At 35.0% G+C, this 11,413-nt stretch overlaps 1 protein-coding gene across 1 annotated transcript in view; it reads left to right on the top strand.

Moving 5' to 3' along the window:
• Positions 1 to 11,413, top strand: part of LOC117170636 (WD repeat and HMG-box DNA-binding protein 1) — a 60,487-nt gene that overhangs the window by 27,855 nt on the left and 21,219 nt on the right. Inside the window, exons 8-9 of the mRNA XM_033357540.1 lie at positions 5,044 to 5,260; positions 9,437 to 9,661. Coding sequence (XP_033213431.1) covers positions 5,044 to 5,260; positions 9,437 to 9,661 — 442 coding nt within the window. The remainder of the gene's footprint in view (positions 1 to 5,043; positions 5,261 to 9,436; positions 9,662 to 11,413) is intronic.

Below are 11,413 nucleotides of genomic sequence, written 5' to 3'. Positions count from 1 at the left end.
TCGGGAGAACCTGCTCATCGATAGATGTGTCTGCAAAGATGCAGCATTCTACCAGCGTGACCTATCGATGGCCTGGATTGATTATAGGAAAGCTTTCGATTCCACCTCCCATAGACTTATCATCTGTCTTTTGGAAATCTTAAAGGTTCATCCGCGAATAGTTAGGGGCATAGAGAGATTGATGCCGCTTTGGAAAACCAGATTTACTATCTCATCTGGAAAAAATAGTGTGACAACTAACAAGGTCATCTTTTAGAGAGGTGTCTTTCAGGGCGACACCATGAGCCCACTCCTCTTTTGCCTTACATTATTGCCACTATCTCTAGCACTTCGCCATTCCGACGGGTACTTGTGCGGCAAACCTGCAGATCGAAAGTACAAGGTCACTCATGTATTTTACATGTATCATCTTAAGATCTATGCTAAAAACAAAGAGCCACTACATCTAGCTCTAGGGAGAATTTGGGTTAGACAAATGCGCCAAGGTTTATTTGAAGCGAGGAAAACTTAATGGCAACCCTGAAGATCCTGAGCTCGTTGATAGAAGCGCTATACGACACCTTTGCGCTGGAAAGACTTATACATACCTGAGCGTGCCACAGAGCCGCATTCAGGATGTGACATCTATAAAGCATACTCTCCGACGCAGATACAAACGTCTCATCCGGAAAATTTGGTCTTCCGAACTGTCGGCGGGGAACAAAGTATCTGCAACGAACATTCTTGCCGTCCCGGTGGTACTCTATTCATTTGGAGTAGTTCCATGGACCAAGAACGAGTTCAAATCCCTTGATATCGGAACAAGAAAGGTTATGCACATTAACAAAAGCATGCATCTTAAGTCGTCCGTTCCGCGACTGTACATCTCACGCCGTCAAGGTGGTCGCGGAATATTGAGTCTTGAATATCTTGAATGTTAAAATGGTCAGGAATCACGAAAAAGTGGGCAAAGGAGCGTTTCTGTACAAAGCAGCGGAGGAGGCTGCTGAAACACTCGGACTTAATTTCAGTATTAGGGGTGAGCCAGGTCACAGAAATGTGAAGGATCAGTCAATATCTTGTGAGCTAACGTTTGATTTCCTTAAATCGCCCGGATTGAAGTCTGGTAAGAAGTGTTTCATTTTGGCATGTCAAGACGGTGTAATTTCCACCTTAACATACCGTCGCCATAATTTGAGCCAAGACATTCCTGATGATAGCTGCAGGGCGTGCCATGCACACCCCGATCATTTAGATCACATGCTATCTAGTTGTCCAACTCACGGGGGAACGACCTGCATTCAAAGGCACAATGCGGCACGAAGCGTTCATTATTACCATCTCTGTCACTCTTACGGCATTAACCTTAATGTTGCTTCTCTAAATGCTCCTAGGGAAATCGAGTCAATTGTCGAGAATGGGAAGTGCCACATATACTGGAACTTTATATTCTCGACGATTGTTTCTGTTGCTCACTCGAGGCCTGACATGGTTCTTCTTGACTTCGAGAAGCGAACCATGTTCGTCATCGAATTTTCGGCACCAGTCGACAAAAACATCATAGCCAAGGAGAATGGAAAGAAAGAGAGGTATCGAGACCTTATAAGGGAGTTGCAACGGTTGTACCCGGAATATTCTGTTAAACTGATCGTCCTTATCATTGGCGCTTTTGGAGGTGCCAAGCTTTCACTTGCTAATAGCCTAAAAAGCATCCCTGCGTGTCAACAATATGCTAGAACACTTGCGGAAATAATGCAGCAGGCGGTTGTCCTTGGGTCACTCCGTGTTCTTAGGGTGCACGAGGCTTTTGCTGGATCGTCGTATTGATTCCATTACAGACTGTAACCACCTATCTCACGGTTGTGATACGTGGTTGTGGCTGAAATTTTCATGTCTGAGGTACCGCAGCCTGCTTGATCGCTCGGCGACCCTTTTCTATTGTTCAGCGATAGGTTCGGCTTCGAAGCTGGACTGCTCTCAACCGGCGGCTTCTGCATTATGTTAAAGGGGACATTTAAACGGAATATAGGATATGAACTCTGTTGCGGCCTACCATGGAGGTCGAGTCAAAGGCGCACACAGTGGGAAGAAATGCACTTTTTTCGTTCAAAATTGTTCACTGCCTTCAATTTTAGTCCGATTTTGAACTTTTCTGTTTTAAATTAAAGTACTTTAAGTTCTAAAGAGCTTTGCGCTCCGATGTTTTGTCTCACCTATTTAATAACTGATTACAACACTAATTGAAAAGTTGATAATCACCATTGTTGTAACCCATTCTTGTAGCAAAATATTAAAATTGAATTTCTTCATCAAAATTTTGAATTTCTTCATCTAATTTGTTTGTAAAAATTTGAATTTTTTATTTTATCAAATATTCTTAAATATTTATTCTTTTAAGGAATAACTAAAGGCGTTCTGGCGATTGAAGGAAATTATAATTTTAAAAAATCTCAAATTTGATATATTTTGCCACAATAATTGTTTATAACAATGGTTATTATAAATTTTTAAATTTGTTTAAAAATTGGTCTTTTTTGGTAAAAAATTATTTTTATTTTGGTTGAAAATTATTTTCTTTTAAACGTAAATAAATTGTTTAAACCAAAAATTTAAGAAGATCAAATTTTGTTCGTGCATGAACTCTGTTCCACACCATAGTGGAGGTCGATTTAAAGGCGCGTTTTTTTTGTACGTGGTGATCCCCAGTAGGCCTACTTTTCCTAACTTTTTCATCATTTTCAAGCTCCAGCGGCATAAATATATGAGGAAAAGTTATCAGCAGCTATCGCGGGGTTTTTAAATTAATCGACACTATTGTTACTGACGATACTATCGTATGACGGATCTATTTTTAGAATCGATAGCAGTGTTGCGTGTTTCATTTGTTTTGACGAACAGCTGAGTGACTAATAAACTATTATAATCGTTTGATTTACATAACGGTTTTTCCATATTGTCCGGAAAATGTACGGTAATTTACAAAGTTTTTGATCTTACGTAAGATTTCGGGGAGAGGGGGAAGTTTGACCGAATCTTACGAAATCTTACATAGGGGAGGGGGGGGGGGGTCAAAAATGGATAAGAAACATCTTAGGTAATTTAAGTACGGCCCCTAAACTTTCTACTCTCAGAACGATTAATTGCATTCCCATTTCGACCATTCGTAGTAAAATGAAACGTCCCGTCGCAGTCATCGCACGTTTTAGTTTTCGGAAGCAAATTCCACTTTAATAAAAAGTTAACCACATTAACAGTTGAAATGTACCTTGCAAACTTACTTTCACTTTCCAGGAACTCCATTTCAATTCGTATTAGTGGAACTTTCTCCTATAACGTGTAAAATTAAACTAATTGCCAAATGATTCTGTACTCAGATCAAATGCCGAATTGAGGTCTTAATGAGAAATTTATATCCCCACTTATTCTCACTAACGGTATTCTTGCCGAAAATTCCTTAATACTATACAGTATCGACAATAAATTTATTTAAATTTTGGGTTTCGAAATTGATTTTTACTCAAAGAAAAGTAATTTTCAACCAAACAAATTAATTTTCAACGCAAAAAAAGAAGAATATTTTTTACAAAAAAAGGCAAATTATAAAAAACTACAAACTATAAAAAAGTATACAAATGGTTAAAAACTTCTTTAAATAATAAAAAAAGAAACCCGCATGTTTCGTTAACAGTTAGACTCTATACATATTTAATTTAGTATAAATGATATTAAAAGTTCTTCAAGTAACTTACGCTACTTTTTTCTTTAAGTAACGTACGTTACTGTACATTGCAGTTGCCCAAAGGTTTTTACACGGCAGCGCGGCTTCAACTCGACCTCCATGGTAGGGCGCAATGGAGTTCATATACAATTCCATTTAAATGTACTCCTGTAACATACTGCAAAAGGCGCCGGTTGAGAGCCATAGCGCTTCGAGATCCAGGCCAGCGCTGAACAATAGAAAAAGGTCGTCGAGGGATCAAGCAGGCTGCGGTACCCTCAGATCGTCTTAAGTCATATGAATATATGTATGTATGTATATATATATATATTAGACAAATGCGCCAAGGTTTATTTGAAGGTAGGAAAACTTAATGGCATACCTGAAGACGATGATCTCGTCTACGGAGCCTGAGCTCGTCGATCATGCTGTGATATCTATAAAGGATACTCTCAGAAGCAGATACAAACGTCTCATCTGGCAGATTTGATCTTCCGAAATGTCAGCAAGGGACAAAGTATCTGCAGAAAACATGCTTGCTGTCCCGGTAGTACTCTATTTATTTGGATTGGTTCCATGGACAAAGAACGAGCTCAGATCCCTTGATATCGGGACAATAAAGGTTATGTAAATGAACAAAAGCATGCATCTTAAGTCTTCTGTTACGCGAATTTACATCTCACGCCGCTAAGGTGGTCGCGGAATATTGAATCTTGAATGTCTTCACAACAGGATTATTATGGGTACAGCACATAGAGTCGTAAATGGAAGAGACCTTCTTCTTAAAATGGTCAGGAAGCACGAAGAAGTGGGCAAAGGATCGTTTCTGTACAAAGCAGCGGAGGAGGCTGCTAAAAAATATGTTACAAATATGTTACAATCAAATTTTTTTATAAGCCCCATAGTTTTTGCTTTTATCGTGAAAAATGAGTTTACAAGTAAAAAAATTAAATTTTTGGACAGAAAGAAACAAGGTGCAAAAAATGTTTCATAACCAAATTATTTTTAAATTAGATCTGATTATTTGCTTTTAACCCTTTTTTTCTCACGAGACACGTGTTGAGAATTTGTTCGTTAATGCCGAAGGAGCCTTAAAAAAAGTGAATTCACTATCACTAAGTTTATGTTGTCCCTTAATCTTAAAAGTCTTATGCAAAAATGTGAGGGATGTACAATGACTGAGTGCGTAGCGCGAGGTAAATACGTTATCGAGAGCAAAGCTCGAGATCCAACATCAAGCTTAAAAAAATCCTATGTAATCGGATACATATTTTTATTTATTGGGATATTTATAGTAAATAGGATAACCTTTAGAATCATCTAAATCGCTAAGGTGATTTTTTTAGGTATGGAATGATACAGGACTGGTGATGTGCTTTACTTCAGAAGACGGTGAAGAGTCTAACATAGAAGTCCAATTTCACGATGTAGCTGTTCACCATTCGATGCGAATTAGTAATTATTTGCGTCACACGGTAGCTGCTCTTTCTCCCCAGGCTCTTGCTTTGTGCTGTGCTTCAAGTGAAGATACACCAAGTAAACTTGTTGTGGTTGTATTAAACGGTGAGTCTTTCTTTGAAAGGTTATTTACTAGTGGTGGGGGTCTATATGAAAAGAACCCATATAGTTGGTATGGAGTTACGTATAGGGCATACAACCGGATATTTTTTAGACATGTCAAGTCCAAGATGAACCCCAGTTTCAGTTGCTTTTCGTACATAATATGAGTATATTATAAATATATTTCATATACATCCTCGTACTATTCTTCACCCAAACCTGAATATTATCATTTTGACCCTGTCATAGAAAAATCCGAATATCGCATAAACTAAAGCCGACCATAAGGGCCCTTTTCATATGTACGTACACAGTGTTCTTCTTTCTTCTTGTTTCTTTGGCAGAATATTACACTATCAACCAGAGATGTACATTTTTCGATTTTTCATACATTTTTTTTCTTCGAATTATGCTTCTTATACTTGGTGCTGTTAAGACTGCAAAACTGAAAGTTTACTTTAGTACAGGATAAAAATTTTGATGAGCTTTTGATTACACAGAAAATTAAGAAATTAAATAATGTTTTCTCATAAAAGAGAATTTGAAAGATTAATTTCGAAATTTCATTGCAGTCGACTTCGTATGAAGAATTTTTAGAATAAACAGTTACTTTTTTTCATCTATTCATCATTCATTTATTTTGTTCAAAATTTGTCTTTTGGTAAAAAGTTCATTTTTTTTGGGTAGAAAATTAATTTATTTGGTTAAAAAGGCACAGTTGTATTTTTATCCACATTAACTGCATGTCAGACGAATTTTGCAATTTTAGTGGGAAATAGTTTTTAGTTTCTTTATTTAAAAAATGCATACAAGAGAACTATTTAGAACAAAATAGGTGAATATTAAATGAAGAGAAAAATATGCAGCAAAAAATAAAATAGTTTCATTCTCAGTTACAGAAATCAGTTTCTAAGGAAATAAAATAACTTTTCAACGCACCAGTTGAATTTTCAACAAAACAAATAAATTTTTTACTGAAAAGATTAGTTGCATATAAAAAAAAAGTATGCAAATGGTTAAAGGTGTATGTAAATCATAAAAAAAGAAACCCGCATGTTTTGCTGACAATTAGACTTCATATATATTTAATTTAGTATAAAAAGTATAAAAATTTCTTTAAGTAACGTACGTTACTGTGTATTTCAGTTGCCCAAATATTTTAACACGACAACGCGCCTTCGACTCGACCTCAATGGTAGGGCGCAACAGAGTTCATACATTATTCCATTTAAATATACCCCTGTAACACAATGTAGAAGGCGTCCGGGCGCCGGCTGAGAGCTACAGTGTTTCGAGGTACAGACCAGCGCTGAACCATAGAAAAATGTCGCTGAGAGGACTGCGGCACCTTAGAATCGTCTTAAGCCGCGTCCAGCTGGGCCAGACCTCGAGGGGCCTGGTCGATCTAGTATTCTAGTGTGTTGGTCTGGGACATGGTAGCGAGTCCAGGAAAGTATCCTGCAAAATTTTAATTTTTCAACACTGAAGGATAATTTATAAATTTAGTTAAACGATTCATTTAAGAAAAGTTCAGATAACGCCAGACCTGATAGAACCTGCCCCTCAAAGGGTTCTAAATCTAGTGGAAGTGAAGTTAACTCTTATAATAGAGGAGAAGTAAAATTTTCTTACTATATAGAGAAAGAATTATTTCTCAAAAACAGGAAAAAATCCAATTATTTTAAGCCCTGATTCGGAGTAAAGTGTCCGAAAGAATATGGGTTGAAATTTAGATTTAGGGAGCAAGCTAGATAAATTAGAGGTTCGGAAACAAATGCAATAGTTCACGTCCGCAAACACCAAAACTTTATTGACGCTGAATTGCCTTGCCCTTGGAATTAACCTTTGTATTGGGCGTGTATATTTTTTGAATTTAAGAAGTTGCAGGGTTTTAAACTTTCACAAGGTCGTAACAGCTACCGTTCTCCGAATGTGTAAAGCTGAGGACAAACGGTGAAGCCAATTTGTCTAGTTTTTTGTGTATGTTCACGTTTATCCCCGAAATCAGTTAAAACTAGTTTTAATTAGTCACAACTCGAAATGACTACCATTTTTTTGTCAAAACTAGATTTAACTTTTCAAAACGTGAAGTAACCAAGTCCGTTTATACAAACTCGAAGCTTTTTTAAATCTCATCTTACTTCGTGTTTTAACTGAAAATATCAGTCAAAACTAGATTTACCCATTTATGCTTTTGAAAGAACTAGTTTTACCTGCACTATTCAGTAAAAACCCGAAATACTGTGTTTGCAACTCTAAGCGCTCTTTTGTGCTTAGTCGCTAAAAAGTACTTTTTAAAGGGGGGCCTGGACAAGGGGTCTGAAATGTGACCAATCACCCTTTAACCAGTATTTCGAGATGTGACCAACCATATTTCTGTGATCAGTTGCTGAAACTTATTTTTTAGATGCTCCAAAAGTATAGAGGCAGAAGCGATTTGCTTAAGGTACATATTTTATACAACACCAATAGTTTCGAGTTTTCACTGAACTCTACACTTAAAACTAGTCCTTACAAAAGCACAATAAAAATCTTCGAGTTTTTACAAAAGGGCTTGGTTAATTCACTTTTTGACTAGTTAAAATTAGTTTTGACAAATGATCGTAGTAGTAATTTCGTGATTAATTGAAAATTTTAATTGATACCTGTATTAATATTATTTTTTAAGAACCTTTAAAATTTAATTAAAGAATTATTAATGTAAGTTTATTAACAAAAATAACATTACATTTTTTTTCGCTCTACATGCACGCATTGTCGCCCTTTTTATGCGCATGTTATGAAAAATTAATTCTTTATTTTCTCCAATTATAAAGAATTCTATTAAAGTTCAGAAACTTCTAGAATATTCCAGAACACTAGAATAATTTAGTCAACTCCGGAACATTTTCGGAAATTGCTAAACATTATAGAAAATTTAATGAAATTTCAGATTACTCTGTAAAATTCCAGAATATTAAATAAGCTTGGATTCCAAAATCTTTCCAGAATCTAGGAGAATATTCTAGAAAAGTCCTGAAACATCTAAAATATTCCAGAATCGTAGAATAGTCTAGAAAATTGTGTATCATTGTAAAAAATCCCAGAGTAGAAATTATATTCAGCTAAAAAATGTGTAGAACATTTTAAATTCTACAAGACTGTTCTACCAAAGTTAATATCAAATACTAAAGGACTTTCGAGGACATTTTTGATATACAAAGATTGGAAATTCGATTTTTAATAATCTTTCAGAGTATATATGCGAGTTTAAAAAATGCACTTTCTGCTCTCCGCAATAAGGGCAAATTATTTTATTAATTATTTTTCGAGGCTTATGACATTTTTGACAGTTTTTAAAAATAATTAGGATTTTGCGGCCTAGCTCTGGACATCGGTCACACAGTAGTACATTACGTGGCTAGGGGCGTAACCGAGCGAAAGCAGACGAGCATGAAGTTGGCTGCACGAGGGGCCGCAGTCCCCGAGTACAGTCAACATGCGAGTTGGTGTTAGCGAGGTTGCAGCCCCTTGCCGCGTATACTATTTTTCACATTAAGAACATTCAACGAGAATGACACAAATATTGACGAATACGCAGTGACAATTCTTCCAAATAGACGTGAAGTTTGCGTTGCAACGTAAGTGATGCCACTACAGCGCACAGAAAGTTTGTGCGCGCTGTAGTGGCAATACTTAAGAAGTTTCTCCAGTAGGGTTAGGTCTTAACTCGCGAAAGTATAAATACTCTAGGGTTTGTCATAACAGGCTTGGAAACTATAGGGTTTGTAAAGTACTTTCGTACACGCTCGCTTGCATACAGCCATTTTCGTCCCGCTTTGCAGGCTACGAAAGCAGCCATTTTCGATGTTCGTATTGTGAAAAGTTTGTTTTGTGCGTATGGAGAATATAGCATCTCAACAGCAGGTCTTTGAACTATTTGCGATCACGTTCGTTCCATTGCTCGTTGTCTCACAGGTGGTAAGACGCCCTGTGTGTGTGTGTGTGCATGTATATATATTATTTATTTTTATTATATTAAATAATTTTATTAGATCATTTTCTTATATTTTTAATTCTAGCATAATAATTTGTCCTTTAACACACACACACACACAAACACACACACACACACATTCATTATAATTAATTAGTTATCAAATACATTTTATCGCAATAAAATAAGTTTTCTTAAATTAGGTTGGGGTTCTGGAAATAAAGAGTGGACTATAGATATCCCTGAAGGCGAAGAAGCGCAAAGTCTCGCTGTTGGTAACAATTTTGTTGCTGTTGCTACAGACAGAAGAAATTTAAGACTTTTCATGATAGGCGGTACTCAACGTGAAATAATTGCATTACCTGGATCTGTAGTGGCTATGAATGCGCACAATAATCATCTTCTAGTAACATATCACACTGGAATAGGTAAAAATGATTCTTCAAATGAAATACTTTGTAACTTACGTCTGGTAAGCAAATGGCATCATTCTGTTTCCTCCAACTGCCTGGTTTATTTAGGAATTTAGAAGAATTTTATTCTATATTTTAAACGTCTGAAGTTTTTTAGGCAACTTGGAGGATGATAAATAATCAAATATACGCTACCGAATGAAAGTTCGGGTATATTTTCTTTTCATTATTTGAAATTTCATACTTCACGTGAAAGATAAATATCTGTGCAGAAACTGAATCTACGACTTTGTAAGTAGAATCATTTGACCAATTAGAAAATTTCGAATGAACAAGTTGAAAAATATTTAGTTTTTAAGTTGAAAGTCTTTTTAGATAAATAAACATTTTGAAATCGCAAACTCAACTCTTTACCAAATCTAGAATAGTGTTTCTACAAATTTGGAAAAATCATCAAATCAAGAATAAATCGTACTCTCTAAATCTGAATGAAGTGTATGCTTAAATATTATATAATTGCTGTGTATTCGTTCTGAATATTTACTCACGCAACATTAACTTTCGGAGCTAAAAGTCCGAGATTCGTCGTTAACCCTCATTTTTTTGTAAAGTGCAACTTCAAATTCCTTTGTGTTTCATTTTGTATATGTCTGATTGATTCTGAAGTTCTACTGTATAGAGAAATGAAGGTTAACGATGAATCTCGGACTATTGGCTCCCAAAAATTCAAATTGCACGAGTCAATATTTTATATAAATACTCAGAAATTCCATAATTTAATCGTACTCTTGATTTCGATTTAAATAATAGAGTTTCTTCATGATTTTATTATTTTTAAATATTGTTGTATTGTATTGTATTTTTAAATATTGTTTGACTCATTAATTAAAATAATTTGACCAAGGCGAATTCGATGTGAAATGTTCTAAAATTTCAAATGATTCTGCTTGCAAAATCGTAGATTCAGTTTCTGCACAGATATTAGTATTTGAAGTAAAATATGAATTTCCAAATGATCAAAGTAAGTGTGTCCAATAAGTTTCTGTCAGTAGAGTAATTTTAAAAAATAATAAGAATAATAATTGGTCGTCGTATGTTTAAAGTTTTTTAATTCAATTTTAAGCTCTTTTCTTTCTTGTTATTTATGTATATGTATACTATAGAAAAAAAAGAGAAAAAGGACATAATTTTCTCAATTGAATTTTTTTTGTATTTAGTTTATGAATGTCTTCACATTAAATGTCCCCATCCGAAAATCGACCCTAATAAAAACTTTTGATTTTGCTAGAAAGCAATCTTCGAATTTTTACTTTGGGAACCATTAAAGAGAAAAGGGACTTTGCTTTCGAGTATATGAATCAGTAGAACGAAAACGTCTTACTTATTTCATAAAATAACTTTTTTACGATTGTTTTGTTTGTTTATTATATCATGACAATTTTTTTTTATCTATTGTTGCTCTTTTAAATGTAGATAATTGCAAAAATTTACGTTATTTTACGCTTAATCTCTAGAATAAAAAAAGTTAATTTCATAAAACTAGGGAATTTAAAAAATTTATTTAGTTCTTAGAGCTATCATAAGGTTTTTATAGGCCAGGGAATTATGTGAAGTCCGGGAAACCTCACATAGTCGGGAAATTCTCGATAAGCTGTATGACTATAACTGTTGTTACTAAAAGTGTTTTAAGAAGAATTTAGAAATAAATATTTTTTGCAATAACATTATTGATGTTCTAAGTGTAAGGGTTGTTTTAAACCTGAAAGA

The sequence above is a fragment of the Belonocnema kinseyi genome, chromosome 4 (assembly GCF_010883055.1).
Source record: "Belonocnema kinseyi isolate 2016_QV_RU_SX_M_011 chromosome 4, B_treatae_v1, whole genome shotgun sequence".
NCBI lineage: Eukaryota > Metazoa > Arthropoda > Insecta > Hymenoptera > Cynipidae > Belonocnema > Belonocnema kinseyi.
This window is presented reverse-complemented; position numbering and strand designations above follow the sequence as displayed.